This window comes from Tachyglossus aculeatus, chromosome 25, assembly GCF_015852505.1.
Source record: "Tachyglossus aculeatus isolate mTacAcu1 chromosome 25, mTacAcu1.pri, whole genome shotgun sequence".
Classification (NCBI taxonomy): domain Eukaryota; kingdom Metazoa; phylum Chordata; class Mammalia; order Monotremata; family Tachyglossidae; genus Tachyglossus; species Tachyglossus aculeatus.
Genome location: NC_052090.1, coordinates 5,207,523 through 5,233,515, shown reverse-complemented (window position 1 = coordinate 5,233,515; position 25,993 = coordinate 5,207,523). Strand labels below are relative to the sequence as shown.

The following is a 25,993-nucleotide window of genomic DNA, read 5'->3' as shown; positions in this document are numbered from 1 at the left end:
TTTATATAACTGTTCTTGGGAGAACAGTAACTGTTATATAGTTATATTAATTATTACTTAATTAATTATTATTAATTAATAGTTATATCTGTTCTTGTACTTCCCAAGCGCTTAGTACGGTGCTCTGCACACAGTAAGCGCTCAATAAATACGATTGATGATGATGATGGGAGGGGTAGGTGGGTAAGAGAGAGGATCCGTGGAAGGATGGGGTCAAGTCCAGTCCGCCCAGGGGCCTCCCTACCCTGCACCACTTTCGGTTCCGTGCGGCGGGAGATGGAAATAGGGGTTATTTTACTCGTCCATATTTACTATTTATTTTGTTAATGATGTGCATTTAGCTTTAATTCTCTCTGTTCTGACGGCTGGACACCTGTCCGCGTGTTTTGGCTTGCCGCCCGTCTCCCCCTTCTAGACTGTGAGCCCGTTGGTGGGTAGGGACCGTCTCTAGATGTTGCCGACTTGGACTTCCCCAGCGCTTAGTACAGTAAGCGCTAAATGAGTGAAACTGGACGGAGCTCGACATTGTTTCTGTCTGGCGCCGGGAGGGAAGGTGGCCTGGCTGCGGAGGTGATTGTCCGGTCCCTTATTCCTTCAGTTGGGTTTACTGAGCGCTTACCGAGTGCGGAACACCGTACTAAGCATCCCTCCTCCTCCTCGGGTCTCTCCGGGTCCCCTCAACCGCCGTCGCCCGAAACCGCTCCAGGAGCCGGAGGAACCCGGATCCGGCGCCCTGGCCGTTGGGAAGAAACTTCCCACTTGGCGGGGGCCGTGTCCGTTAGTGGGGAATATCGGGAAAGGGAGCCAAGTGTAATATGTGTGTGCGTGTCCACGCTTTGTGACGGACCCAGTCCTCACTGTCCCCCTCTCTCTCTCCTAGGTTTTTAGCGGGATCACACTGACCAAGTTCGGCGGGATTGTGGTGTTGGCATTTGCCAAGTCCCAGATTTTCCAGATCTTCTACTTCCGGATGTACTTTGCCATGGTCCTGCTGGGGGCCACCCACGGCCTCATCTTCCTCCCGGTCCTACTCAGTTACGTAGGTAAGCGTTGGGGTGCTCTGCGGGCCGGGGAAGGGGAACGGAGGCCAAGTCTGCGGTGGTCATCCGCAGGCCTGCCCGTCGCCCCGTTCGCCGTCCTTGCCAGGGCTGGACTGGGACCGCCCCAGGGAGGTGGCAGGTGCGGCTGTATTAAGCGCTTAGGAAAATTCAGTATATTGATTCATTCATTCAGTTGCATTTATTGAGCGCTTACTTTGTGCAGAGCACTGGACTAAGCGCTTGGGAAGTACAAGTCGGCAACATATAGAGACGGTCTCTACCCCATATCTCTGCCCACAAAGCACTTAGGTTCTACAGGAGGAGATGGACACTAAAATCAACTTGGGTGGTTGGGCATAGGGCCCGCTTGGAAAGCAGCGTGGCTCGGTGGAAAGAGCCCGGGCTTTGGAGTCAGGGGTCTTGGGTTCAAATCCCAGCTCCGCCAATTGTCAGCTGTGTGGCTTTGGGCACGTCACTTAACTCCTGTGCCTCAGTTACCTCATCTGGAAAATGGGGATTAAGACTGCGAGCCCCCCCCGGGGGACAACCTGATCACCTTGTAACCTCCCCAGCGCTTGGAACGGTGCTTTGCACATAGTAAGCGCTTAATGAATGCCATTATTATTGCTATTATTATTATAATTATTATATAACATTAACAATATAATGTATAACGTAATATATAATTATTATTGGTGTTGGCCAGCTCTTTTTGGCTTTAGTGGGGGCCAGGATGGTCTTGCAGCAGCGTTTCTGGAATCGGGAAACGCTCTGCGCCGAGGGGCCTGCTTGCTTTTTTGTTTCTTTGTTTTAATACAGTACTTGTTAAGCACTTATGCGCCAGACACTGTTCTAAACGCTGGAGTACATACAAGATCATCATCATCATCAATCGTATTTATTGAGCGCTTACTGTGTGCAGAGCACTGTACTAAGCGCTTGGGAAGTACAAATTGGCAACATATAGAGACAGTCCCTACCCAACAGTGGGCTCACAGTCTAAAAGGATATTCAGGTTGGACACAGTCCCCGTCCCACAGGTGACTGCCCCTTTTCCAGATGAGGCAACTGAGGCCCAGAGAAGGGAAGCGGCTCCCCCAACGTCACACACGCCAAACGGTGGAGCCGGCATTAGAACCCAGGGCCTTGCTGTATCCATCAGGGGGAGAGGGGTGGGGACCCTGCTCCTCGGAGAGATTTCGGGGCCTCTGGTCAGGTGGGGACCCTGACCTTCCTGGGGTGGGAGAGACAGAGAGAGAGAAACAGGAGGTGAGATGCAGACCCGGCGTGAAGAGGATTTTATGAGCCGTGGCGGACGTGATGAGACTGGAGGCTCACCATTGTTGTGCTTAACGATAACAGTGGCACCTATTAAGCGCTCACTACGGTGCCCTTTTAGACTGTGAGCCCGCTGTTGGGGAGGGACCGTCTCTATACGTTGCCAACTTGGACTTCCCAAGCGCTTAGTACAGTGCTTTGCGCATAGTAAGCGCTTAACAAATGCCATCATCATCATTATTATTATTATTCCCCTTCTCTCTCTCTCTCTCTCTCTCTCCCCCCTCCGAACAGGGCCGCCAGTAAACAGAGCAAGATGCCGCGCGGCCCAGGAGCGATCTAAAGGTACCGAGCGGGAGCGGCTCCTCTACTTCTAGCCCCAGCCGCGGGGGCACGGGCCCACCGCGGGTAACCGCCGGGACCCGACCGGGGCTAACGGCTGCGGCCCGCGGCTTCTCCCCCCCCAGGCAGGCCCGGCCCGGACTCCTGAGCTGCCGCGGAGCGGGGGCACCTCCCCCCTAAAGGGACCTTCCCCACGGCCCCCCGGAAGGCACGGCCGGCGGGCGCGGGACGCTCTGCACCGGGTATGAGGACCCACCCTCCCCACCTCCCCGCACTCGCCAACCCAGCTAACTTACTGACACTTTTTAAAGCAGACCAATGCAGTCTTCTCCCCTCCAGGGAAAAGCCCTCCGGCACACGGGTTGTACCGTAGTTTTTAGTAGCCTTCCGGAAATGCGCGTGTAGAGACATACTTTATTATGACTTTTGTAGGTCAGGTTTCTATTAGTCCAACCAAGGAACTTGGTAGACTTTTGTAAAAACACTCACATCCGCCTCAGACCGCTGTGGGCTTCAGCAGGGCTTGGTGTCCAAAGAGGTGTTTGAAAAAAGCCACGTGTTCCTCGCAGTGTTCTCCTGAAACGGGAGACGCGGGCGCGTGGCAGCCCCGGCCGCCTCCCTCCTCACCTCCCGCTTTTCCTCCCTCTGTATGCCGGGTTTTAACTTATTTTCTGGAATAAAAATGCTTCTTTGAGTGCCTGGCTGTTCGCTCATCTATGCTCCCTCTCCTCTAGCCCTTTCGGGGTGGGGGAGTGGAGCGGGGAGTTGTTAGAAACCTTGTAAGCGAGCCTGTGCGCCCACGCTTTCTCGAACTCAGAGCCCATGGGTGGAACCCGTCCCTCGGGGGCCAGCCAGAGCGGAGGAAGCGCTTCCCCCGGGGTGGATAGCGCAGGAAAGCAGCATGGCTCAGTGGAAAGAGCCCGGCCTTGGGAGTCCGAGGTTGTGGGTTCTACTCCCGGCTCCGCCCTTTAGCAGCTGTGTGACTCCGGGCGACTCACTTCACATCTCTGGGCCTCAGTTACCTCATCTATAAGATGGGGATGAAGACACGGGACAATACCCTTGCATCTACCGTGGCTCAGTGGAAAGAGCCCGGGCTTTGGAGTCAGAGGTCACGGGTTCAAATCCCAGCTCCGCCCATTGTCAGCTGTGGGACTTTGGGCAAGTCACTTCACTTCTCTGTGCCTCCGTTCCCTCATCTGTAAAATGGGGATTAAGACTGTGAGCCCCACGGGGGGCAACGTGATCACCTTGTAACCTCCCCAGCGCTTAGAACAGTGCTTTGCACGTAGTAAGTGCTTAACAAATACCATCATTATTACTATCATTATTACCCCAGTGCTTAGAACAGTGCTTGGCCCATAGTAAGTGCTTAACAAATACCATCATTATTACTATCATTATTACCCCAGCGCTTAGAACAGTGCTTGGCACATAGTAAGTGCTTAACAAATACCATCATTATTACTATCATTATTACCCCAGCGCTTAGAACAGTGCTTGGCACATAGTAAGTGCTTAACAAATACCATCATTATTACCCCAGCGCTTAGAACAGTGCTTGGCACATAGTAAGTGCTTAACAAATACCATCATTATTACTATCATTATTACCCCAGCGCTTAGAACAGTGCTTGGCACATATAGTAAGTGCTTAACAAATACCATCATTATTACTATCATTATTACCCCAGCGCTTAGAACAGTGCTTGGCACATAGTAAGTGCTGAACAAATACCATCATTATTACTATCATTATTACCCCAGCGCTTAGAACAGTGCTTTGCACATAGTAAGTGCTTAACAAATACCATCATTATTACTATCATTATTCCCCCAGCGCTTAGAACAGTGCTTGGCACATAGTAAGTGCTTAACAAATACCATCATTATTACCATCATTATTCCCCCAGCGCTTAGAACAGTGCTTTGCACATAGTAAGTGCTTAACAAATACCATCATTATTACTATCATTATTACCCCAGCGCTTAGAACAGTGCTTGGCACATAGTAAGTGCTTAACAAATACCATCATTATTACTATTATTATTACCCCAGCGCTTAGAACAGTGCTTGGCACATAGTAAGTGCTTAACAAATACCATCATTATTACTATTATCATTACCCCAGCGCTTAGAACAGTGCTTGGCACATAGTAAGTGCTTAACAAATACCATCATTATTACTATTATCATTACCCCAGCGCTTAGAACAGTGCTCGGCACATAGTAAGTGCTTAACAAATACCATCATTATTACTATCATTATTACCCCAGCGCTTAGAACAGTGCTTGGCACATAGTAGGTGCTTAACAAATACCATCATTATTACTATCATTATTACCCCAGCGCTTAGAACAGTGCTTGGCACATAGTAAGTGCTTAACAAATACCATCATTATTACTATTATCATTACCCCAGCGCTTAGAACAGTGCTTGGCACATAGTAAGTGCTTAACAAATACCATCATTATTACTATTATCATTACCCCAGCGCTTAGAACAGTGCTCGGCACATAGTAAGTGCTTAACAAATACCATCATTATTACTATCATTATTACCCCAGCGCTTAGAACAGTGCTTGGCACATAGTAGGTGCTTAACAAATACCATCATTATTACTATCATTATTACCCCAGCGCTTAGAACAGTGCTTGGCACATAGTAAGTGCTTAACAAATACCATCATTATTACTATTATTAGTACCCCAGCGCTTAGAACAGTGCTTTGCATATAGTAAGTGCTTAACAAATACCATCATTATTACTATTATTAGTACCCCAGCGCTTAGAACAGTGCTTGGCACACAGTAAGCAATTAACAAATACCATCATTGTTATTATTATTATTATTATTAAAGCTCTCTCCCTCGTGGGACTCTCCACACTGGCCCCCTCGCTTGTCCCGAACGGGGCAAACGGGAGCGGAGTCCCACCGTCCTCCGGCCTCTCACCTGTCCCCCTCCCCGCCCCAAGTAGGAGGGGAAAAGACCGCTTCCGCTCCCCCCCCCCGTTGGGAGCGGGGGCTGGCCTTACCCGGTGCGAAGCTGGGGTTCCCCCGGAGGCGCTGGTTGCGCTGCTCGAAGAAGCGGAAGATGGTATAGAAGAGCATGTTGTCTTGGGTCTGCTTTGCCGCGTCCAGAAACTTGCGGGCGGAGACGGGGTCGTGGCCGCCCAGGCCCCGCAGGAAGCGCAGGGCGGCCAACACCTGGTGCTTGGACAGCAGGACTTCCACGATCTCGTCGTTGGCGGTGGACAGTCTCTGGGGTGGGGACGGAGGGGTTGGGGGGCTGGAGGGGACCCCCCCCCCCCGGGGGCTCCCCCGTCGCCCCCGGGACGCGCTCCTTACCTTTAGCATGTCCAGGGCCAGCTGGTGGGCCGGGGGGTAGATGCTCTCTAGGGACAACAGGAGACAGGCCTGCGGCAGCGAGGGAGACCACCGAGTCAGACGGGCCGGGGGCTCCTCCTCGGGGGGCCGGGGGGGGGGGGACGGGCACACCTACCAGCGGCTTGGAGTCGCTGAGGACGTGGTACTGCAGGAACTGGTGCAGCATGTAGAACAGGTTGTGCTGCACGAGGGTCTTGATGACGAGTTCGTGGAGGTAGTGCTGGGGTACAAGCGCAGAGCGGGGGGACGGCCCCCGGTTAGCCGGCGGCGGTCGCCCCGGGCCGGGGAACCGGGAAGGGCCTCGGCCCAGCCCCTGCCCACAGTCCCCCAGGGGCTCAGGAGAAGCAACCAGTACCTGGACCGTGATCTGGCACTGGTTGAGGGAGCGGAGGTACTCCATCAGGACCGCCGTGACGAACTTCGGCGGCAGCTCCTGCGGGAGGACGGATGATGACGGTGATCGTTACGGCACCTGTTGGGCGCTTGCTAAGTGCCAGGCACCGTGCCAAGCGCCGGGGTAGATGCGCTCAAATCGGGTTGGGTGCGGTCCCCGTCCCACGTGGGGCTCCCAGTCTCGATCCCCATTTTACAGATGAGGTGGCCGAGGCTTGGGGAAGAAAAATGCCTTGCCCAGGGCCACACGGCAGACAAGCGGCCGGTCCAGAGGGTCGAACCGGGGCTCGCCTACCCAAGGAGCGGCCCCTTTCTCACCGCCCTCCCTGGGTTTGGGGGAGAAGGGACCCCCTCCCCTTCCGTCCCGCCAGCACCACACTGTGCCCCTCGGGGAGGGGAGGGCTCGGGCACCTTCTTCTCCGTGAACTCGGACAGGACGTGCGTGTACATGTCCGACTGGTCGACGACGGCCTGGGTGCGGACGGGCCGCTTCAGCAGGGGGCCGCTCCGGCTCTGCCCCGTCTCCACCGCCTGCGGGATGGCGACGGCACCGCCCGGTGAGCGAGGCCTGGACCCCGCCGGCCCCTCTCCCTCCCCGTGCGGCCCCCGCCTCCATCGTCGTGCCGGCGCCAGGCTCTGGGGCTCTTCACTAATAATAACAATGTATTTGTTAAGCGCTTTCTATCTATCAGGGACCGTACTAAGCTCTGGGGTGGATAGAAGCAAATCGGTCTGGCCACCGCCCCTCCCCGACACGGGGCTCACACAGTTTCAATCTCCATTTTACAGATGAGCTAAGAGAAGTGACTCACCCAAGGTCGCGCAGCAGACAAGTGGCGGAGCCAGAATTAGAACCCATGACCTTCTGGCTCCCAGTCCCGGGCTCCCCCCCAACAATACCGGCGCCACTGCGAGCGGGCAGAGGAGTCTGCCGGTGACCACCGCCCAGCCCACCCCCAGGGCGGACACGAGGCAGCTGTGACGGCAGCTGGCTCTATCTAGGCCCGGGAAGCCCCGGTCGCAAGGCTGCCCAAACTGGGGCCCGGGGAGGGGTAACAAGTGTGTTTCCCGGATTCTTCGTCGTAAAGAACTCCAAGGCCCGGGCCTCCATCCAGCTGCCAACGAAACCGAGGCAGGTGCCTGCGGCCCCCCGAAGGTGAGCTCTCCGGGACGAGGGAGGAAGGGGAGAGCCGCCAAACGCCCGACTGTAATCCAGGGGACGGAGGCGTCAGAGCGCGGGAGGAGCCCAGGCCTGGGGATTCAAGCCCCCCTGGCAGGGGCGGGACACCCCATCCCCAAAACACTACATTCCTGGCCTCCGGACCTTCAGGAGGCAAAGCAGCTCTCCCCAGAAGGGAGCTGGGGGCATCCCGAGCAAGCCCTCCAGGTCAGGAGAGACAGCCCTCCCATCCCTTGGAGGGATGGCATTGGGGAGATCCAAGGGTCGGACTGGTGCCGGCCCGCCACCCCCATCCCCGGCTCCCTCCTCACCAGGGCGTAGCTCTGCTCGGCTTCCAAGTACTTCTTATATTCGTAGTTGAGTTTGTCAAAGACCGTGGCGATGACGGGCAGCGTCCCTCTGTCTGACGCGCCGAGCACTGGAAGAGACGCAGCGATCCCGTCCAGGTCCAGCCGCGGCCGGCCGGGGATGGAGAGGCCCGGCGGCCGAGCGGCCCCGAGCCACTGGACTCCGAGGAGGCCGTTCCCCGGGGGGAAGCAGCGCCAGGGCAACTGGTCCGGCCCACTGGATGACCCTTTCTGGGGATGTTGGGGTCCAGTCCCAGCCGGGGGGATTCCCGGGCTGGGCCCGTGGCCAGCTGGGGCCTGGGAAGCTAGTCCCAAGCCTGGTGTCTGCGAGCAGCTATGCGGACTCATCGGCTGCGGCCCGAGGGGCTGCCCGGAGGGAGAGGCGGGCCGAGCCCGGGGGGCGGCCGACCCTGCCCCGGGGTCAGTGACGAGGCCGAGGAGCTGGGGAAAGGCCCGGGGGTTCCCTGCCCCATGGGTGGGCACAGGGCAGGGCTGCTAGAGACCAGCTCTCCGGGCCGGGCCCTTCTGCCTCTGGGACTAGCCCTGCCGGGTTTCTGGGTGACGGAGTCCACAGCCTGGAGGAGGTCGGGGACAGTGAGGCTGGACCGCGGGGGCTGAAAAGTACCGAGACTGGGCCCAGCCCTCCCCTCTGATCCACACGGGGCCGGGGCAGCGGACCGACGGCCAACTTACTCTGGGAACACACAGCCAAGATGACCGGCTTGCAGTCCTTCCTCTGGAGGAGGAAGTCCACCAGCCGGCCCTTATCTGGGAGGAGGGCCACCACGGGCGCCAGCTTGACCTGGAGGTTCCAGAGGTAGCCTGGGGTCCCGACGGAAACAGATGCGGGGTCAGGGAACCTGCCCCCCCGCCCACCGAGGCCAGCCACACACCCGAGATGGCCGCCCGGGTCCCAGCCAGGTCCGGGGAGCCCGGATCGGATGGGGTAGCTTCCGCCCACCATTCCCACCTCCCGCAGGACTCCCTCCACAGGGACACCCTCACATCCTTCGGGGCCCGGGGTCGCCGAATTCCCTGTGGGCATTGAAGCCCCCTCAGGCTCACGGCCAGGCACAGTGCCCAGCACCTGCCCTTCCTCATCTAGGATCAGGAGCCCGAACTGCCCCTCCTTGGGATTCCCCGAGCCCGAACACTGCCACAAGCAATCATTTTTGGAAGTGTTCTCCCTCCTTCCTCCCTGACCTCCCGATTTCAACTCCCCCTCCGTCGACCCTCCGGGCCCAGATGCCCCCAGGCCTACCCTGGCTGGCACTGATGATGATATCGGGCTGGAAGACGATCCAGGAGGACGAATCTGCTTGTTAAAGAGCCTTCGAGAAGGAGCGAAGCGACCCCGGCCCTCCAGCTCGCCCCGCTCCGGAGAATCCCCCACTTTTCCTCCCCCACCCACACCGGAAGGCCCGGCGGGAGACCGAAGCGAGCGCGGTCCAGGCAGGATTTCGGACGGCAGCCTCGGTCAGGGATACAGAGCTTGCAGGGGACCGGAGATGGGCTGGTCACGGCGGCAGGCCCTGTACCCGGTGGGGAAGAGACGGAGGACGAGCCATGAAGGCTCAAACCCGGGGGCGAGAGTCCAGCGAGCCCCCAGCCGCGGAGCGGGGGCCACTGTTAGCGCTTGCGACGGCCGGGTTCCCGGTGGGCAGCCCACCCCCACGGCCGGGGGGGCACGGACCGGGGCTCCCTCCCACCCCGCCTCGACCATCCCACCTGCTACGGGGATCTGGCAGGGCTGGATGGAGCGGGCCGGGAGCACGGGCTGGTGGAGCGTCACTGTGCCGTCGGACTCTCCTCGCAGCCTGATGTCGAAGATCACAGACGTCTGAAATGGAAGGAGAGATGGGGGGGCAGCGCGGGCAGTGCCACCGTAGTTTGGGCGAAGACCCAGAATTACTACGAACAATCATCAGAGTCACGGTATTCGGTAAAGTGGGTACTCTGTGCCAAACTCTGTACAAAAAGCTGTCCCACGTGGAACCTGCACTCTAAGTGGGAGGGAGAACAGGCGCCCCCATTTTTCTCAGATGAGAGAACTGAGGCCGAGGGCAGTTCAGTGACTTGCCCAAGGTCACACAGGAGGCTGAGCCGGGAGTAGAACTTGGGTCCTCTGACTCTTGGGCCCAAGCGCTTTTCCTTACCATCAGCTGTAAAGTTTCAAGCAGTCAATCAGCTTGCCCCCTCCTACCCCGTCTCCCTACTCTCCTACTACAACCCAAACCGCACACTTCATTCCACGAATGTCAACCTTCTCGCAGGACCTCCGGCTCATCTATCCCGCCTCCGACCCCTCACCCACGTCCCGTCTCGGGCCCGCGAGTCAGAAGGTCAAGGGTTCTCGTCTCGGCTCCCCCATACACCTGCCGTGTGACCTCGGGCAAATCACTTCCCTGTGCCTCAGTGACTTCAGCTGCAAAATAGGGATTGAAACAGTGAGTCCCATGTGAGACAGGGACTGGGCCCAACCCGATGGGCGTGTATCCACCCCGGTGCGTAGTACACATAGTAAGTGCTTAATAGATACCACAATTATTATTATTATATCCGACAGACATGTCTCCTCCCAGAGGCTCCTTTCCTCTTCTCCCATTCAATCAATCGTATTTATTGAGTGCTTACTGTGTGCAGAGCACTGTACTAAGCGCTTGGGAAGTACAAGTTGGTCATTCCCTTTGGTGTTGCCCTGACTTGCTCTCTCTATTTATCCCCCCTCCCAGCTCCACAACACTTAGGTACATATCAATAATTTACTGATTTACATTAATGTCTGTTTCCTGCTGTACACTGTAAGCTCAATGTGGGCAGAGAAACGTGTCTGTTATATTGCTGAATTGTACTTTCCAAGTGCTTGGTACAGTGCTCTGCACCCGGTAAGCGCTCAATAAATACAACTGACTGCTTGGTGGGGTCAACAAGAGACCGGGCCCGTGACAATAATAATAATAATAACGATGGTATTTGTTAAGCACTTACTATGTGCAAAGCACTGTTCTTAGCGCTGGGGAGGTTACAAGGGGACCAGATTGTCCCACGTGGGGCTCACAGTCTTAATCCCCATTTCACAGATGAGGTAACTGAGGCACAGAGAAGTGAAGTGACTTGCCTGAAGTCACACAGCTGACAGTTGGCAGAGCCGGAATTTGAACCCATGACCTCTGACTCCAAAGCCTGTGTTCTGTCCACTGAGCCACGCTGCTTCTCCGTGGGGGCCAGCCTAGCTCCTCCCCACCCCCAGCCCGCCACTTGGCCCTGCCAGGTTCCCCCAAGAAGCTTCTCCATCGAGGTCCTGGTGACTGTCCAACCCTCCGGAATCCCGGAAGCCTATGAACTTCCCAGCTCTGAAGCCCTCCAACATCCAGGATGGGCAGTTCTCCACCAGGAAGAACGTGTCCTGCAAACCCCTATGCCCTTCAAAGACCCCCCAACATTCATCTTACGTCAACTGTTTCGGTGGGAAACAAGGGGTGAGGATTCAAAAGTGCCTATCACCCCTGGTGAAGTTTGAAATGCTGCTTCAAGACAGAATGAAAAAGGTTTCGAAGCTTACAGAACTCAAACTTGAACTTTTGTACACCCCTGGTTTCTCTGACATTTCTTTGACTCTTAATAGTCGTGTCACTTGCCCCTCACCGGGAACCCGTCCACACTATTCAAAATCAGCTTCTAGGACACTTGGAGTTTTAAATCTCCCGACTTGGTTCCCTGCACAATGCTGATGAAAGACCGACAGCTCACCCCGTCATCCGTTTCAAACAGCATCAGCTCAGAGTCCCATCAACTCACAACGGTGCCGGGGTAACTCTGTTTCCCTATTACAGCCCAATTACGAAATGGAAAAACCACACTGTGGAAGAAATGACTCTGTGGGTTTTGCTTTTTATATGGTACTTCTTAAGCACCTACTACGTGCCAGGCACTATCCTAAGCACTGGGGAAGTACGAGCTACTCAGACTGGAGACAGTCATGCCCCACGTGGGGCTCGCAGTCTTAATCCTCACTGTATTTTATTTTATTCATATTAATTTGATTCATATTAACATCTGCCTCCCGGGCTCATTGTGGGCAGGGAACGTGTCTGTTAACTCTGTTGTGCTCTCCCGAGCGTTTAGTACAGTGCTATGCTTACGGTAAGTGCTCAAAAAATGCGACTGATTGTACAGATGAGGTAACTGAAGCCCAGATGATGGTACAGATGAGGTAACTGAGGCCCATTCATTCATTCATTCAATCGTATTTATTGAGCGCTTACTATGTGTAGAGCACTGTACTAAGCGTTGGGAAGTCCAAGTTGGCAACATACAGAGACGGTCCCTACCCAACAGTGGGCTCACAGTCTAGAAGCCCAGAGAAGTGAAGTGACTTGCTCAAGGCCGCCCAGCGTTTCGCCCCAAATCCCGTGCAGCTCCTACCTCGGTGTCCTGATGATGCACCACCACCAGGTTGTCCACCACATTCAGGGCGAACTTTCCCGTCCTGTTCAGCTTGAGGATGTGCAACTTCCTACAGGGCCCTTCCCTGAGGCAGCAGCGCCGAGGGCCAGAAAGAGGCAGGATCAGTGAGCCGCCCTCCGGGGAGAGGTGGGCTCTTGGGCTTCGGTCGCGGGGGCCGGGGAAACGTACCGGGGCAGGTGGTACAGGACCACCTCGGCTCCGGAGTTGTTGGAGGCCCGGGAGTGGTGTCTCAGGAAGAGGACGTAGAGCTGCCCGTAGCTGACGGAGGAAAAGGTAGGCCCGCTCGCTCTGCGAGGCCGCCGTCGCCCGCTGCCTCCTCCTAACCACCCGTCCCTCGTACCAAGCCACTCTTGGGAGGGGTCCAGGTAGCATCGGCATCCCTTGGCTTTCCCGGCGAGGGGAAGCCGCCTTCTGTCAACTCTTTCCCACCCTGCCGGATCCCCGGAGAGTCTGGAGGCCAAACGGCCAGCACTTGCTTAGCCTCTTTCGGGAGGAAAGAGATGATCCCCGCCCCAAACCTTCACCCGTCTCCCGCTCAGCACAATCGCCACCCTCCCCTCCAGATGCATTCTGGAAAGTAACAGGATTTACCTAGTTGGACGGAGTCGCCTGCAGGCCCTCCTACCCTGTGGGAGTGGCACGCTGGGAGCAACAACGCACCCTCCGCCCGTCTTGTCTAACCTGTGCCTTCTTGCCTGACAGATATGCCCGCTCGCCCTACCTTTGATCAATAAAACTGTCCCCAACAGCATTTCCTTGCCCCAGACCTACATGGTAGCCATGGCGATGTCTCTTTCGGAAAGGCTCGGTTTTGTTGCCTTGGGGGTGGCCGGTAATTCGATTTCAAACTTGGACAGCTTCGACATGGTTCCGGTCTAGTCGGAAACACAGAGAAAGCGGCGGCTTGCTCTTGGGAAGAGTTGGTGGCCATGGCTCCCTGGCAGCGGGCCCCCGTGAGGGCTGGGACCTCCCTCTAGGTTCTAAGCTCACTGTGGGCAGGGAATGTATCTGTTATATTGTTATATTGGACTCTCCCAAGTTTAGGGTTCCGCACACAATACACACTCTAAAAGTACTGCTGACTGACTGACTGTCTGTCTCGGGCCTGGCGGTGAAGAGCCAGGACAGAACTCCCATCAAGGGGACACTTGGTTTGTAGAATTTTAGAATTCAGTCTGACTTCTCTGCCAGACTGAATCGGAACCCCATCGCACCCTCTAATCGTATTTAATGTACCACCTCGGTGCCAGGGTCTGGGAGGGGCCGAGATCAGGTGGGGAAAACAGGTGCGGAGACGAGTGAGAGCCCAGGACAGCATTTTCCCCTCGGTGGGGCATCCAACCCAGGGGACGGGGACTGGAGAGAAAACGAGGACATGAAGGGGTTGGAAGGGGCCCTAAGCCCGTCTCTTACCCTGAAATGGAAAGGCTGAAGGACGTTGCCCAGGACCGTGGTGGACAGCAGAATGACCGAACTCTCGGGGCAGGACATGTACCAGTTCACGTTGATATTCTGATTTTTCAGGAGTTTCAAACTCCTTTTCTCTGGCAGCACCTGAAACGAGGGTAGGAATCAACTTGTCCCCTCAAGGATGAGCACAAATAATAATGGTGGCAGTTATTAAGCACTATGTGCAAAGCACTGTTCTAAGCGCTGAGGAGGTTACAAGGTGATCAGGTTGTCCCACGTGGGGCTCACAGTCTTAATCCCCATTTTACAGATGAGGTAACTGAGGCACAGAGAAGCTAAGCGACTCGCCCAAAGTCACACAGCTGACAATTGGCAGAGCCGGCACTTGAACCCATGACTTCTGACTCCAAAGCCCGGAGTCAGTGTGGCACTGAGCCACACTGCTTCTCTATAAATGAGAAGGCTGAGAGGGTGGGTTTCTGTGGGTTGAGATAATACATTCAATAATACAGAAAATTGGGAGAAATGGTTTGCCTTTGTCTCAGAACTCTTTTTCCCAGTTCCATACATGCCAGAGGCTCCAGAACAGCATCTCTAATAATAATAATAATAATAATGGTATTTGTTCAGCGCTTACTATGTGCCAGTAATAGGACACTTATTACTATTGCTGGGGTAGATACAAGATAATAGAGCTGAACAAGGTCTTAATCCCCATTTTACAGATGAGGAAACTGAGGCACAGAGAAGTTAAACCCAGGGTCACACAGCAGACAAGTGGCGGAGCCAAGATTAGAACCCAGGTCCTCTGACGCCCAGATACGTACTCTTTCCACGAGGCCGTGCTGCTTCCCTAACGCACTTCAATCAATCAAACGATGGTATTTATTGAATGCTTACTGTGTGCGGACCACTGTGCTAAGCACTTCCACAATAATCAAAGCAGCCTTCTGGGGAATGGGCAAGCCGAGGTGGGGGCTGGTTCTCTATTCTAGTCGAAGGCAACAGATTCACCCATTTTTGTTTTTTTCTTGAGTAAGCCACTGGCCTCTGGGCCAAGACTGGGCCGAGTTTAGTCCTTTCCTCCAAACCCCAGAATGTCATCTTCTCTTGCACCGAGTCAACCCATCTAATATCGCAAAAGGATTGCTCCTTCGGCCAACAATCAACCAGTTAATCGAGGGCATCTACTGAGCACTTGGCTGTGTGCACAGCAACGTCGGGTGCACTTGGGAGAGGACGGTACACTCGAATCTTGCCTACGTCGGTCTGGCCCGCATCAGGGCCCCCAACCCTGGACAGAACGACCCCCGGGGGTGCCCCTCCCTCCGGACAACCCCCGCCCGCCACTTCTGCAGGAGCCGGGAAGCAAGCGGCCCACGCCAAGTCGAAACCACCACAACACGACGATGCTCCGATGAGACGTAACTGCATCTAAGGACCGAGCCCCAGGTCGTCCCTCCTCTGCAGGGTTGCTGAGGGGGTCTGTGAACGGTGGGCCCGCTGGTGGGACAATACCCTCACAGAGGCTCCGTCCGTGGCCACTCCCGGCGGTACCTGGTAAAACTCGATTCCTTGATCTGTGATGAAGACGATTTCGGTCGCGCTGGTCCAACAGAACCCCAAAATGTTGGCATTCTTGGTCTACAGGAGAAACCAAGAGAAGGCGTCCATTCAAGCCTACTTCCGCTTTCTTGTTCCACTGCTCCTGATTCCCCCGCCCTGTTTCCCGGGGCCAGGGTGGGGGCGGGTGAGGGGGGACAGCCACCCGGACTCAATCTCGGCTCCTTCCCGGTTGAGCTCCCCTCCCGGCGTAAGCCGAAGAATCGTGGGTGGCTTGCCCGCCTGTGGCTGCAGCCTAAGGGCATGGCGCTGGCACCCGCTTCCCAGCTGCCCATCTGCCCGGTGAGCTGGCCGCCAGGACATCCCCTGGTCCCCGCTGCGTCCTACCCCCTGGGGTCACGCAAAGAGATCTGGCACCGGGTTGGAAATTTCACCTGGTGGGGTGAAAGTACGGTGTTTGGGCCCCCCCGACCACCCCTACTCGCAAGGAGATGGGACAGGGTACGGGACCAGCTCAGATGCCCCCGGCCCCGGGGATGGGAAAACCAAGCGGTGCTGCCAGGCCCCGGAGAGAACCCAAATACACATGGAATGGGGGAATGGGGCTCCGGGACCCCAACTACGGGGAAACGAGAGGGCAGAAAACCCCTCCTTGGAATCTCCGGGGCCCGGAAGCACGCGTGGAGCGGTGGGGTGACAAACCCTCATCCAAACTGCGTGGGACAAATCTGCCCGGCAGTCAACATGCGACATTAGCAGGTAAGACACAGCACTGAGAGAAACAGTGTGGCTGAGTGGATAGAGTTCGGGCCTGGGTGTCAGGAGGACCTGTGTTCCAAGCCCGGATCTGCCACTTCTCTGCTGTGTGACCTTGGTCAAGCCACTTCACTTCTCTGGGACTGTTACCTGATCTGTAAAATGGGGATTAATAATAATAATAATAATAATAGTAGTAATGGTATTTGTTAAGCACTTACTATGTGCCAACCACTTTACTAAGCGCTGGGGTGGATACAGGCAAATTGGGTTGGACACAGTCTCTGTCCCATGTGGGGCTCACAGGCTTGATCCCCGATTTACAGATGAAGTAACTAAAGCACAGAGAAGTGAAATGACTTGCCCAAGGTCACAAAGTAGAAAAAGGGCAGAACCAGGATTAAGATTGAGCCCCATGTGGGGCAGGGATTGTATCCAACCTAATTAGCTTGTATCTACCGCAGTGCTTCGTACAGGGCCTGGCACAAAGTAAGTGCTTAACAAATATCATTAAAAAAATACTTAGTTTGGGGCTTCGCACGCAGTAGGGAGGGGATCAACAAATAATATATGAGGGATTAAAACTGCACACAGCTACCTTGCATTCTTGGGTGTATTCCAGTTGAGGACTATCAGGGATGAAGTTCAAAAAATCCTGAAAGAGAGAATCCACAAAGAATCAGTTGACAGCAACACTTCTGGATGATTTACAATTTGGGAAACACCTTGTTGGTCGAGTATCATCCCGTCAGCCAGCCTTGGCCCTTGAAAGGGTCTCTGCCTCTCTGTTTCACTTTCATTATTCTCGTTTCAACCTACATGGCTCTTGTGGTTATGCTCACAGTTAGCGTCAACTTCATTACTAGGCAATCAACTGTGTCGACTGAGCGCTTACTGTGTGCAAAGCACTACACTAAGTGCTGCAGAGGGTACACCAGTAGTGTTGATGGACACAATCCCTTGCCTCAAAGAGTTTCCCACTCTCTTTCCTGCTCTGAGCCCTCAACCTTGATATTATCCTTGGGTCACATTTGCACTTGGATCCGTGCCCTTTAGGCACTTTTTCTTACGGTCTTTGTTTAGTGCTTACTACGCGCCAGGCACTGGACTAAGCGCTGGGGTAGACAGAAGTTAATCAGGTTGGACACAGACCCTATCCCACATCGAGCTCACAGGTTAAGGAACAGTCCCAGACTAGGTTCAGTTCGTGGTTAAACTAGGATTAGGGCTAAGAATTCCTACCGCCTAATCCCCGTTGCTATTTCCTGTAGCGGCTCCCGGCACAGGGAGACTTAAAACATGTTGCCTTTGAAACTCCTGTACGTAGAGTACGTGCCCGGACACTGCTTTTCAATAAAGACATGTGTTGCAATTAAAAGTCTGCTGTGAAACCATTCTGGTGGGAGACGAGGAAACTGTTTTGGAGAGGAAATTGAGGCAATTGGTTTTCTTCCCCAAAAGCTGCACAGTTTGCTGGGGTCAGCTGGCAGCAACCCCTGAGAGCTTCCAATGCGCCCGGGAGCTCCAATTTTAAGGGGTGGTGGCAGCCATTTTTGTTTACGGCATTTGTTAAGTGCTTACTATGTGTCAAGCACTGTTCAAAGCGCTGGGGTAGATACAAGCTAATCAGGTCGGATACGGCCCCTGTCCCGCATGGGGCTCACAGTCTTCATCCCCACTTTACAGAGGAGGGAACTGAGATCCAGAAGTGGCGTGATTTGCCCAAGGTCACACAGCAGACAAGTGGCGGAAGAGGGACTATTCAGTCATTCATTCATTCAATCGTATTTATTGAGCGCATCCTGTGTGCAGAGCACTGTACTAAATGCTTGGGAAGTACAAGCTGGCAACATATCGAGACGGTCCCTAATCTGCTTCAAATTCTCTGGGCATCACTGGGCCCAGTGGCCAGAACCACTCTGTATTTCGCGATGAGAACAGCTGGAGAAAGCTGATCCAACCCCCACGTTTCCCCGGCACAGTTTAGATGAACTCAGTCCTGGGGGGTTAGGGGCAAAGCCCCCCATCCCAGCTGTGCCCTGGCATCTTGGCCCCAAATAATGCCCGGGGCAGTCTCCCACACGCTACCTGGACCGTGTCCAACCTGATTGCCTTGTATCTACCCCAGCGCTTAGAATGGTGCTTGGCACGTAGTACGCATTTAACAAATACCATCATTATTATTACCTGCAAAGGCCCCTGGGTCAAATCGGGGGCACAGCTCCACTAAGAGGTACACGGACTGGTGCATCTTGTCACAGAAGAGCTCACCGTACAACCCTCTGCCCACAGGAGGTGCTCACTAAGTATTCCCGATCGATTAGGCTGTGAGTTTGTTTTGGGCAGGGAACACGTCTACCAATATGTCTACTAGAGAAGCAGCGTGGCTCAGTGGAAAGAGCCCGGGCTTTGGAGCCAGAGGTCAGGGGTTCTAATCCCGGCTCCGCCACTTGTCGGCTGTGTGACTCGGGGCAAGTCACTTCTCTGGGCCTCAGTTACCTCATCTGTAAAATGGGTATTACGACTGTGAGGCCCACGTGGGACAACCTCATCACCTTGTATCCCCCCCAGTGCTTAGAACAGTGCTTTGCACATAGTAAGCGCTTAACAAACGCCATTATTATTACCAACTCTGTTGCACTGTACTCTCCCAGGCGCTTAGTACAGTGCTCTGCCCACAGTAAGCACTCAACAAATACGACTGATTAAGCTGTAAGCGGGCTGCCTGGTAAGCACTTAACGAATACCACCATCCCTCAAAACTCATTATGGGCAGGGACTGTGACTGTTTATTGTTGTATTGTACTCTCTCAAGAGCTAACTACAGTGCTCTTCAAGGCCCTACTCCTCCCTTCAAGGCCCTGCTGAGAGCTCACCTCCTCCAGGAGGCCTTCCCAGACTGAGCCCCTTCCTTCCTCTCCCCCTGGTCCCCCTCTCCATCCCCCCATCTTACCTCCTTCCCTTCCCCACAGCACCTGTATATATGTATATATGGTTGTACATATTTATTACTCTATTTATTTATTTATTTTATTTGTACATATCTATTCTATTTTATTTTATTTTGTTAGTATGTTTGGTTTTGTTCTCTGTCTCCCCCTTTTAGACTGTGAGCCCACTGTTGGGTAGGGACTGTCTCTATATGTTGCCAATTTGGACTTCCCAAGCGCTTAGTACAGTGCTCTGCACACAGTAAGCGCTCAATAAATACGATTGATGATGATGATGATGATGCTCTGCACACAGAAAGCGCTCAACAAATCTGACTGAATGAATGAACACCTTCCTTTCACTTCTCTCATTCATTCGTTCATTCAATCGTATTTATTGAGCGCTTACTGTGTGCAGAGCACTGTACTAAGCGCTTGGGAAGTCCAAGTTGGCAACATCTAGAGACGGTCCCTACCCAACAGCGGGCTCGCAGTCTACAAGGGGGAGACAGACAACGAAACAAAACATATAAACCAAATGAAATAGAATACGTACAAGTAAAATAAATAGAGTAATAAATACGTACAAATGTATATACGGGAAAGGCAAAGCCGTCTTCCTCCGGCTCTGCCCTCTACCACAGAGAGCCCCGTGATCCAGAATAATGACAATAATTGCAGTATTTCCTCCCCCTGCCCCCCGCCCTCTCCCGCGGAGACCCCCACGATCCAGAATAATAATAATAATCATCGGGATCTCACTCGCCTCTCTTCGGCAGACCCTCTGCTTCTCCCCACCCCTCTCCCATCGGCATCCACTCCCGTCTTCCCCCGTTTAGTGCCCACTGCGCCCAAGTAGATCGCTTCAGAGCACGGGCACGTGACCACAGCACCCAGCCAGTTGCTCCGGGGGCCTGGGCAGACCGCTGGAGGAGAAAGCGAGAACGACGCACCCAGAGACGACTCTTACCACGATCTTAGAGGTCCTCTGAACGGCCAGGATCTTGTTTCCCAAGGAAAACTTGATGCATTTCACTTCCCCTTTGTCTTCCATTCTTAAGAAAAGGGAGAAGACGAGAATAAATACCGCTAGACTGGAAGCTCCCTTCTGGACTGTAAGCTCGTTACGGGCAGGAAACGCGACTGCTGGTTTGGTTGTATTGTGGTCTCCCAAGCTCTTAGTACAGTGCTCTGCACATAGTGAGCGTTCAGTAGATACGACAAATTGATTCAGCGGGTTGTTCTCCCTGTTCTGTAGCCATCCGCCATTCAGAGTTGGGGGAGTAGTGGGTATGGTAGGGAATTTGCTTATTGTTATATTGTGCCCCAACGAGCTCTTGGTGCAGCTCTGCACACGGTAAGTGCTCAATAAATACGAGTGAATGAACGAGGAGGGGAAAAAAAATCTGTTTTGGCTGAGGGGAGGAAGAAGGGCCCAGATGAAGGCTGTGTAGCAGCAGACCCTTTGCCCTGCAGTTGGCATTAGAACAGACACCCCGTTTTCAAACAATCAAATTCACCCAACATCAATTTTTCTAGTACAGGGTGGGGTCAGAGGTTACCTGAAAGAGATGGGGTTCCTCTCCTCCGGTCCTTTAACCACCACCCCTGTAGCTCCGCCCGACCGGACCGCGAAAACCTGAAAATCGGAAGTCATTTTTTAAACGGGAATTGTTAAGCAATTACTACGCGCCCAAGGCACTGCACCGAGCGCTGGGCTAAATACCAGCTAATCAAATTGGATACTTTTACAGATGAGGTAACTGAGGCATGGAGAAGTGACTTGCCCACAGCCTCAGAGCAGGAAAATGGTGGAATCAGGATTAGATAGAGAGTGATTTCTTTCCACTAGGCTGCTCCACTTCTTAGGACACTGTAATTGGAAAGAGCTGACCCAACTTTGACTAGTTGAGTGAACAAGGGAGACAGGCAGTGTGGCCCAGTGGATAGAGCACGGGCCTGGGAGCCTTAGGAACTGGGTACTTAATCCCGGCTCCGCCACTTGTCTGCTGTGTGACCTTGGGAAAGTCACCTCGCTTCTCTGGGCCTCAGCACCCTCATCTGCAAAAGGGGGATTAAGACTGTGAGCCCCATATAAGACGGGGATTGTGTCCAACCCTTTTTGCTTGTATCCACCCCAGTGCTTAGTACAGTGCCTGACACATAGTACAGTGCCTGACACATAAATATGACTGAATGAAGAAATGAATGAATGAATAACAAACGCTTAACCAGTATCACAGTTATTATCATTATTCTCTGTGTTCCAGTTTCCTTCCCCGCAAAATGGGGATTCAGTAATAATAATAATAATTGCGGCAATTTTTTTAAGTGCTTACAATGTGCCACGGGTAGGTGTTTGGGTGGATACAAGCAAATTCAATACCCGGGATTCCTCCTACTTAGACTGGGGGTCCTATGTGGGACGGGGATGGTGTCCAACTGACAAACTTGCATCTCCCCGCCCCGGGTGGTTAGCACAGTGCCTGGCACATAGTAAGCATTTAACGAGTAGCATTAAAATAGAAAAAAACAACTCAAAGTGCCACCCAACGTGGAGAGCCCAGAAGGGGTTCTGGAATGGTCCTCCTGGGTGCGGAGCACTGTGGCGAGCGCTAGGCCTTCGGGAGGTGGAAGAGGTGGGCCTGAGGTGAGGGGGGAAGGGTGTGAGGGATGAAGGGTGAAGAAGGGTGTGAGGTGAGGGGTGTGAGGTGAGAAGGGATGAAGCGAGGGGTGAAGGGTGTGAAGTGAAGGGTGTGAGGGATGAGAGGTGAGGGGTGTGAGGGGCGAAGGGTGTGAGGTGAGGGGTGTGAGGTGAGAGGGGATGAAGCGAGGGATGAAGGGTGTGAAGTAAAGGGTGTGAGGTGAAAGGGGGTGAGGTGAGGGGTGAGAGTTGAGGGGTGAGGGGTGTGAGGTGAGGGGTGAAGGGTGTGAGGTGAGGGGTGAAGGGTGTGAGGTGAGGGGTGTGAGGTGAGAGGGGATGAAGTGAGGGGTGAAGGGTGTGAAGTGAGGGGTGTGAGGTGAGGGGTGAAAGTTGAGGGGCGTGAGATGGGTGAAGGGTGTGAGGTGAGGGGTGTGAGGTGAGGGGTGAAGGGTGTGAGGGGTGTGAGGGGAGTAAGGTGAGAGATGGGGGTGTGATGTGAGGGATGTGAGGTGAGGGGTGTGAGGTGGGGGGTGAAGGGTGTGAAGGGTGAGGGGTGTGAGGTGAGAGTGTGAGGGGTGTGAGGTGAGGAGTGGGGTGTGAGGGGAGTGAGGTAAGGGGTGTGAGGTGAGGGGTGAGGGGGTGAGGGATGAAGGGTGTGAGGTGAGAGTGTGAGGGGTGTGAGGTAAGGGTGGGGTGTGAACTGAGGGATGAGGGGTGTGAGGTGAGGGGTGTGGGGTGAGGGGTGAGGGGTGTAAGATGAGAGGTGTGGGGTGAGGTGAGGAGTGTGAGCTGAAGGGTGTGAACGGTGAGGGGTGAAGGGTGTGAATGGTGAGGGACGTGGTGAGGGGTATGAGGTGAGAGTGTGAGGGGAAGGGTGTGAGGTGAGGGGTGAAGGGTGTAAACGGTGAGAGGTATGGTGAGGGGTGTGAGGTGAGAGGTGAAGGGTGTGAGGTGAGAGTGTGAGGGGTGTGAGGTGAGGCGTGAGGGGTGTGAGGTGAGGGGTGTGATGTGAGGGGTGTGAGGTGAGGGGGGGTGAGGGGTGAAGGGCGAGGGGTGTGGTGAGGGGTGTGAGGTGAGAGTGTGAGGGGTGTCAGGTGAGGGGAGTGGACTGAAGGGTGAGGGGGGTGCCGTGAAGGGTGAAGAGTGTGAGGGGTGTGGAGTGAAGGGTGAGGGGTGTGAGGTGAGAGGGGGTGAGGTGAGGGGTGGCCGCCCCCCGCCCCCGCCCCCCGCCGGACCTGCTTGTTGGCCTCATCGAAGAAGACGCAGTTGAGGGCGTTGGCCTTCTCGAAGTGGACGGGCCGCTCGCACAGCTCCAGGTAATAGGCCTCCGCGCTCATCGCCCCCGGGTCCCAACGGCCCCCGGGCCCCCGGGCCTCCGGGCCCCAGCGGCCGCCGCGCGGGGAACCTGGGCGCGAGCGCGGCCGCACGGGGGGACGAAGGGCGCAGGCGCGGGCGCGAGGCCGCGAGCGCGCACGCGCGGCTCCCGGCGGCCCCTCGTCGGCCCGGCCCCGCGGCCCCGCCCCCGGCACGTGACCCTGGAGCCTCGGCTCTTAAAGGGGACGCCCCGCTGAGGCCTTCAATCAATCATCAATCAATCGTATTTATTGAGCGCTTACTGTGTGCAGAGCACTGGACTAAGCGCTTGGGAAGTACAAGTTGGCAACATATAGAGACGGTCCCTACCCAACAGTCGGCTCACAGGCTAAAAGGGGGAGACAGACAACAAAACCAAACATACTAACAAAATAAAAATAAATTGAATAGATATGTACAAGTAAAATAAATAATCATCACCAGCCTAATAATGCTGCTTGATAAGCGCTTAGAACAGTGCTTGCCAATTAGTAAGTGCTTAACAAATGCCATTATTATTATTATTATTATTATGCATCTTATTAATCCATCCCCCCGCCCTACCTCCTTCCCCTCCCCACAGCACCTATATATATATATGTTTGTACAGATTTATTACTCTGTTTATTTTACTTGTACATATTTACTAGTCTATTTATTTTATTTTGTTAATATGTTTTGTTTTGTTGTCTGTCTCCCCCTTCTAGACTGTGAGCCCGATGTTGGGTAGGGGCCATCTCTATATGTTGCCAACCTGTAATAATAACAATAATAATGGCATTTATTATGTGCTTACCATGTGCAAAGCACTGTTCTAAGCACTGGGGAGGTTAAAGGGTGATCAGGTTGTCCCACAGGGGGCTCACAGTCTTAATCCCCATTTTACAGATGAGGTAACTTAGGCCCAGAGAAATTAAGTGACTTGCCCAAAGTCACACAGCTGACAATTGGCAGAGCCAGGATTTGAACCCATGACCTCCGACTCCAAAGCCCGTGCTCTTTCCACTGAGCCACACTGCTTCTCATACTTCCCAAGCGCTTAGTACAGTGCTCTGCACACAGTAAGCGCTTAATAAATACGATTGAATGAATGAATGAATGGATGTTCTAAGCGCTGGGGGGCATACACGGTAATCAGGTTGCCCCACGTGGGGCTCACAGTCTTAAACCCCATTTTACAGATGAGGGAACTGAGGTCCAGAGAAGTTCAGTCATCTGCCCAAGGTCACACAGCAGACAGGTGGCGGAGCAGGATTAGAACCCACGTCCTCCAACTCTCAACCCATGCTCTTTCCACTAAACCACGCTGCTTTTCTCTTTCCTCTCTTCTCTCTCTTTTTTGTGTTCCCTTCCCAGGTTCCTATGAACCCACAGACCCCACTCCCGAGCCATGACGCTAGGCAGCCGGATACACAGGCGTCCAATAGAGTATCCGGACCAGCTGAAACCCCACTGTTGGGTAGAGAACATCTCTATATGTTGCCGACTTGTACTTCCCAAGCACTTAGCACAGTGCTCTGCACACAGTAAGTGCTCAATAAATATGATTGAATGAATATTTGTTAAGCACTATGTACAAAGCATTGTTCTAAGCGCTGGGCAGGATACAAGGTGATCAGGTTGTCCCACATGGGGCTCACAGTCAATCTCCATTTTCCAGATGAGGTAACTGAGGCACAGAGAAGTGATTTGCCCAGTCACACAGCTGACAATTGGTGGAGCCGGGATTTGAACCCATGACCTCTGACTCCCAAGCCTGGGCTCTTTCCACTGAGCCACGCTGCTTCTCTAGCATGTTGTGAATTTGGGGAAGGTTTCTTGGTGCTGTGGTTTTTAAGAAGGCTTTGAAGATGGTGGGGGTCAACATGCTGGTAGGTTTGGGGGACCACAGTTCCAGGCCGGGGAACAGTATGAGCAAGGGACAATTGGGTGAGTTTGGGAGAGATGAAGAGTGCCAAAAGGGGATGGGCACATCTTCTTTCCACAGATCTTTCCTACATGCCGTTCGCTACTGCTGTACCGGGAGATGACAAGCCTCCCCCTTTCCGAGTAACGGTCATCATTCCCTCCGTAGAGGGCTTTCCCTCCCCCTGTCAATAAGGGGTGACTTTCTCATCCATTCCCCCCGCCCTCCCCAATTCAAACTAAGCTCAAAAGCTTTTCCTTCCCTTTCTGTCTCTTGGAGATTGGCTTCCAATTTTGACCCCTCCCACTGACCTGGAAGACAAGACTCCCCTTGTATCCACTGGCCTCAATTCCGCTTCCTGTGACGTGCCTATTTTGTTCCAGGCTTTTTACATTTTTGAAAGGGCATTTGTTAAGCACTAACTATGTGTCGGGCACTGTAGGCTTTTACGCAGCTTTCCGCCAAATGGTCTTTCCTTCCATGTCTTCTTCCATTCGGGGATATTTTCTTCTTGCATCCCTAATTCTTTTCCTAAGTAGCTTTCCACTCTGGGAAAAGTACATTTTCAGTGGAAACTTTCCTGTTCTTTCCAAAGCCTAATTAACGGCGTGAGTTCCAAGAAGGGTAGTAAAAGCCACGGACCCACCGGTGACGGAAGCAACGTGATCTAGTGGATACAACACAGACCGGAGAGTCAGACGGACCTGGGTTCTAGTCCTGGCTCTGCCACTTGTCAGCTGTGAGACCTTGGACAAGTCACTTCTCTTCTCTGGGCCTCGGTTCCTTCATCTGTAAAATGGGGATGAAGACTGTGAGCCCCATGTGGGACAAGGACTGTGTCCAACCTGATTACCTTGCATCTCCCCCAGCCATTAGAACAGCGCCTGGCACATAGTAAGCGCTTGACAAATATCTGTTAAAAAAAAATTGCACCATCTTTTATGCTGTTTAGAGGGGCAAGGTTAATATTGTGCAGTTATATTGTTGTACTC

The 25,993-nt window shown here is 54.0% G+C and overlaps 2 protein-coding genes across 5 annotated transcripts in view; one reads left to right on the top strand and one right to left on the bottom strand.

The window, feature by feature from the left end:
- NPC1 (NPC intracellular cholesterol transporter 1) overlaps positions 1-2,776 on the top strand; it is a 69,843-nt gene extending 67,067 nt beyond the window's left edge. The window contains exons 24-25 of the mRNA XM_038766678.1: positions 881-1,043; positions 2,613-2,776. Of these exons, the coding sequence (XP_038622606.1) occupies positions 881-1,043; positions 2,613-2,695 (246 nt within the window). The 3' untranslated portion in view covers positions 2,696-2,776. The remainder of the gene's footprint in view (positions 1-880; positions 1,044-2,612) is intronic.
- On the bottom strand, positions 976-23,138 carry RMC1 (regulator of MON1-CCZ1). Of its 4 annotated transcripts, none has more exons than XM_038766683.1 (21): positions 22,978-23,115; positions 20,661-20,737; positions 20,069-20,153; positions 16,767-16,823; positions 15,407-15,493; positions 13,853-13,993; positions 13,211-13,314; positions 12,608-12,697; positions 12,398-12,503; positions 9,701-9,812; positions 9,460-9,504; positions 9,234-9,287; positions 8,666-8,794; positions 7,937-8,043; positions 6,857-6,976; positions 6,408-6,485; positions 6,168-6,272; positions 6,014-6,082; positions 5,701-5,926; positions 3,150-3,236; positions 976-1,060 (listed from the first exon to the last, which is right to left on the bottom strand). In XM_038766683.1, exons 1-20 carry the CDS (start codon positions 23,077-23,079, stop codon positions 3,157-3,159), a joined length of 1,974 nt encoding a protein of 657 aa, XP_038622611.1. In that variant the 5' UTR covers positions 23,080-23,115; the 3' UTR covers positions 976-1,060; positions 3,150-3,156. The 4 variants fall into 4 exon arrangements, with proteins under 4 accessions (XP_038622611.1, XP_038622610.1, XP_038622608.1 ...); XM_038766682.1 differs by lacking the exon at positions 976-1,060 and adding an exon at positions 2,083-2,274; XM_038766680.1 differs by lacking the exon at positions 976-1,060 and adding an exon at positions 23,123-23,138 and having other exon boundaries at positions 3,055-3,236; positions 22,978-23,089.
- Positions 23,139-25,993: the final 2,855 nt, after the last annotated feature.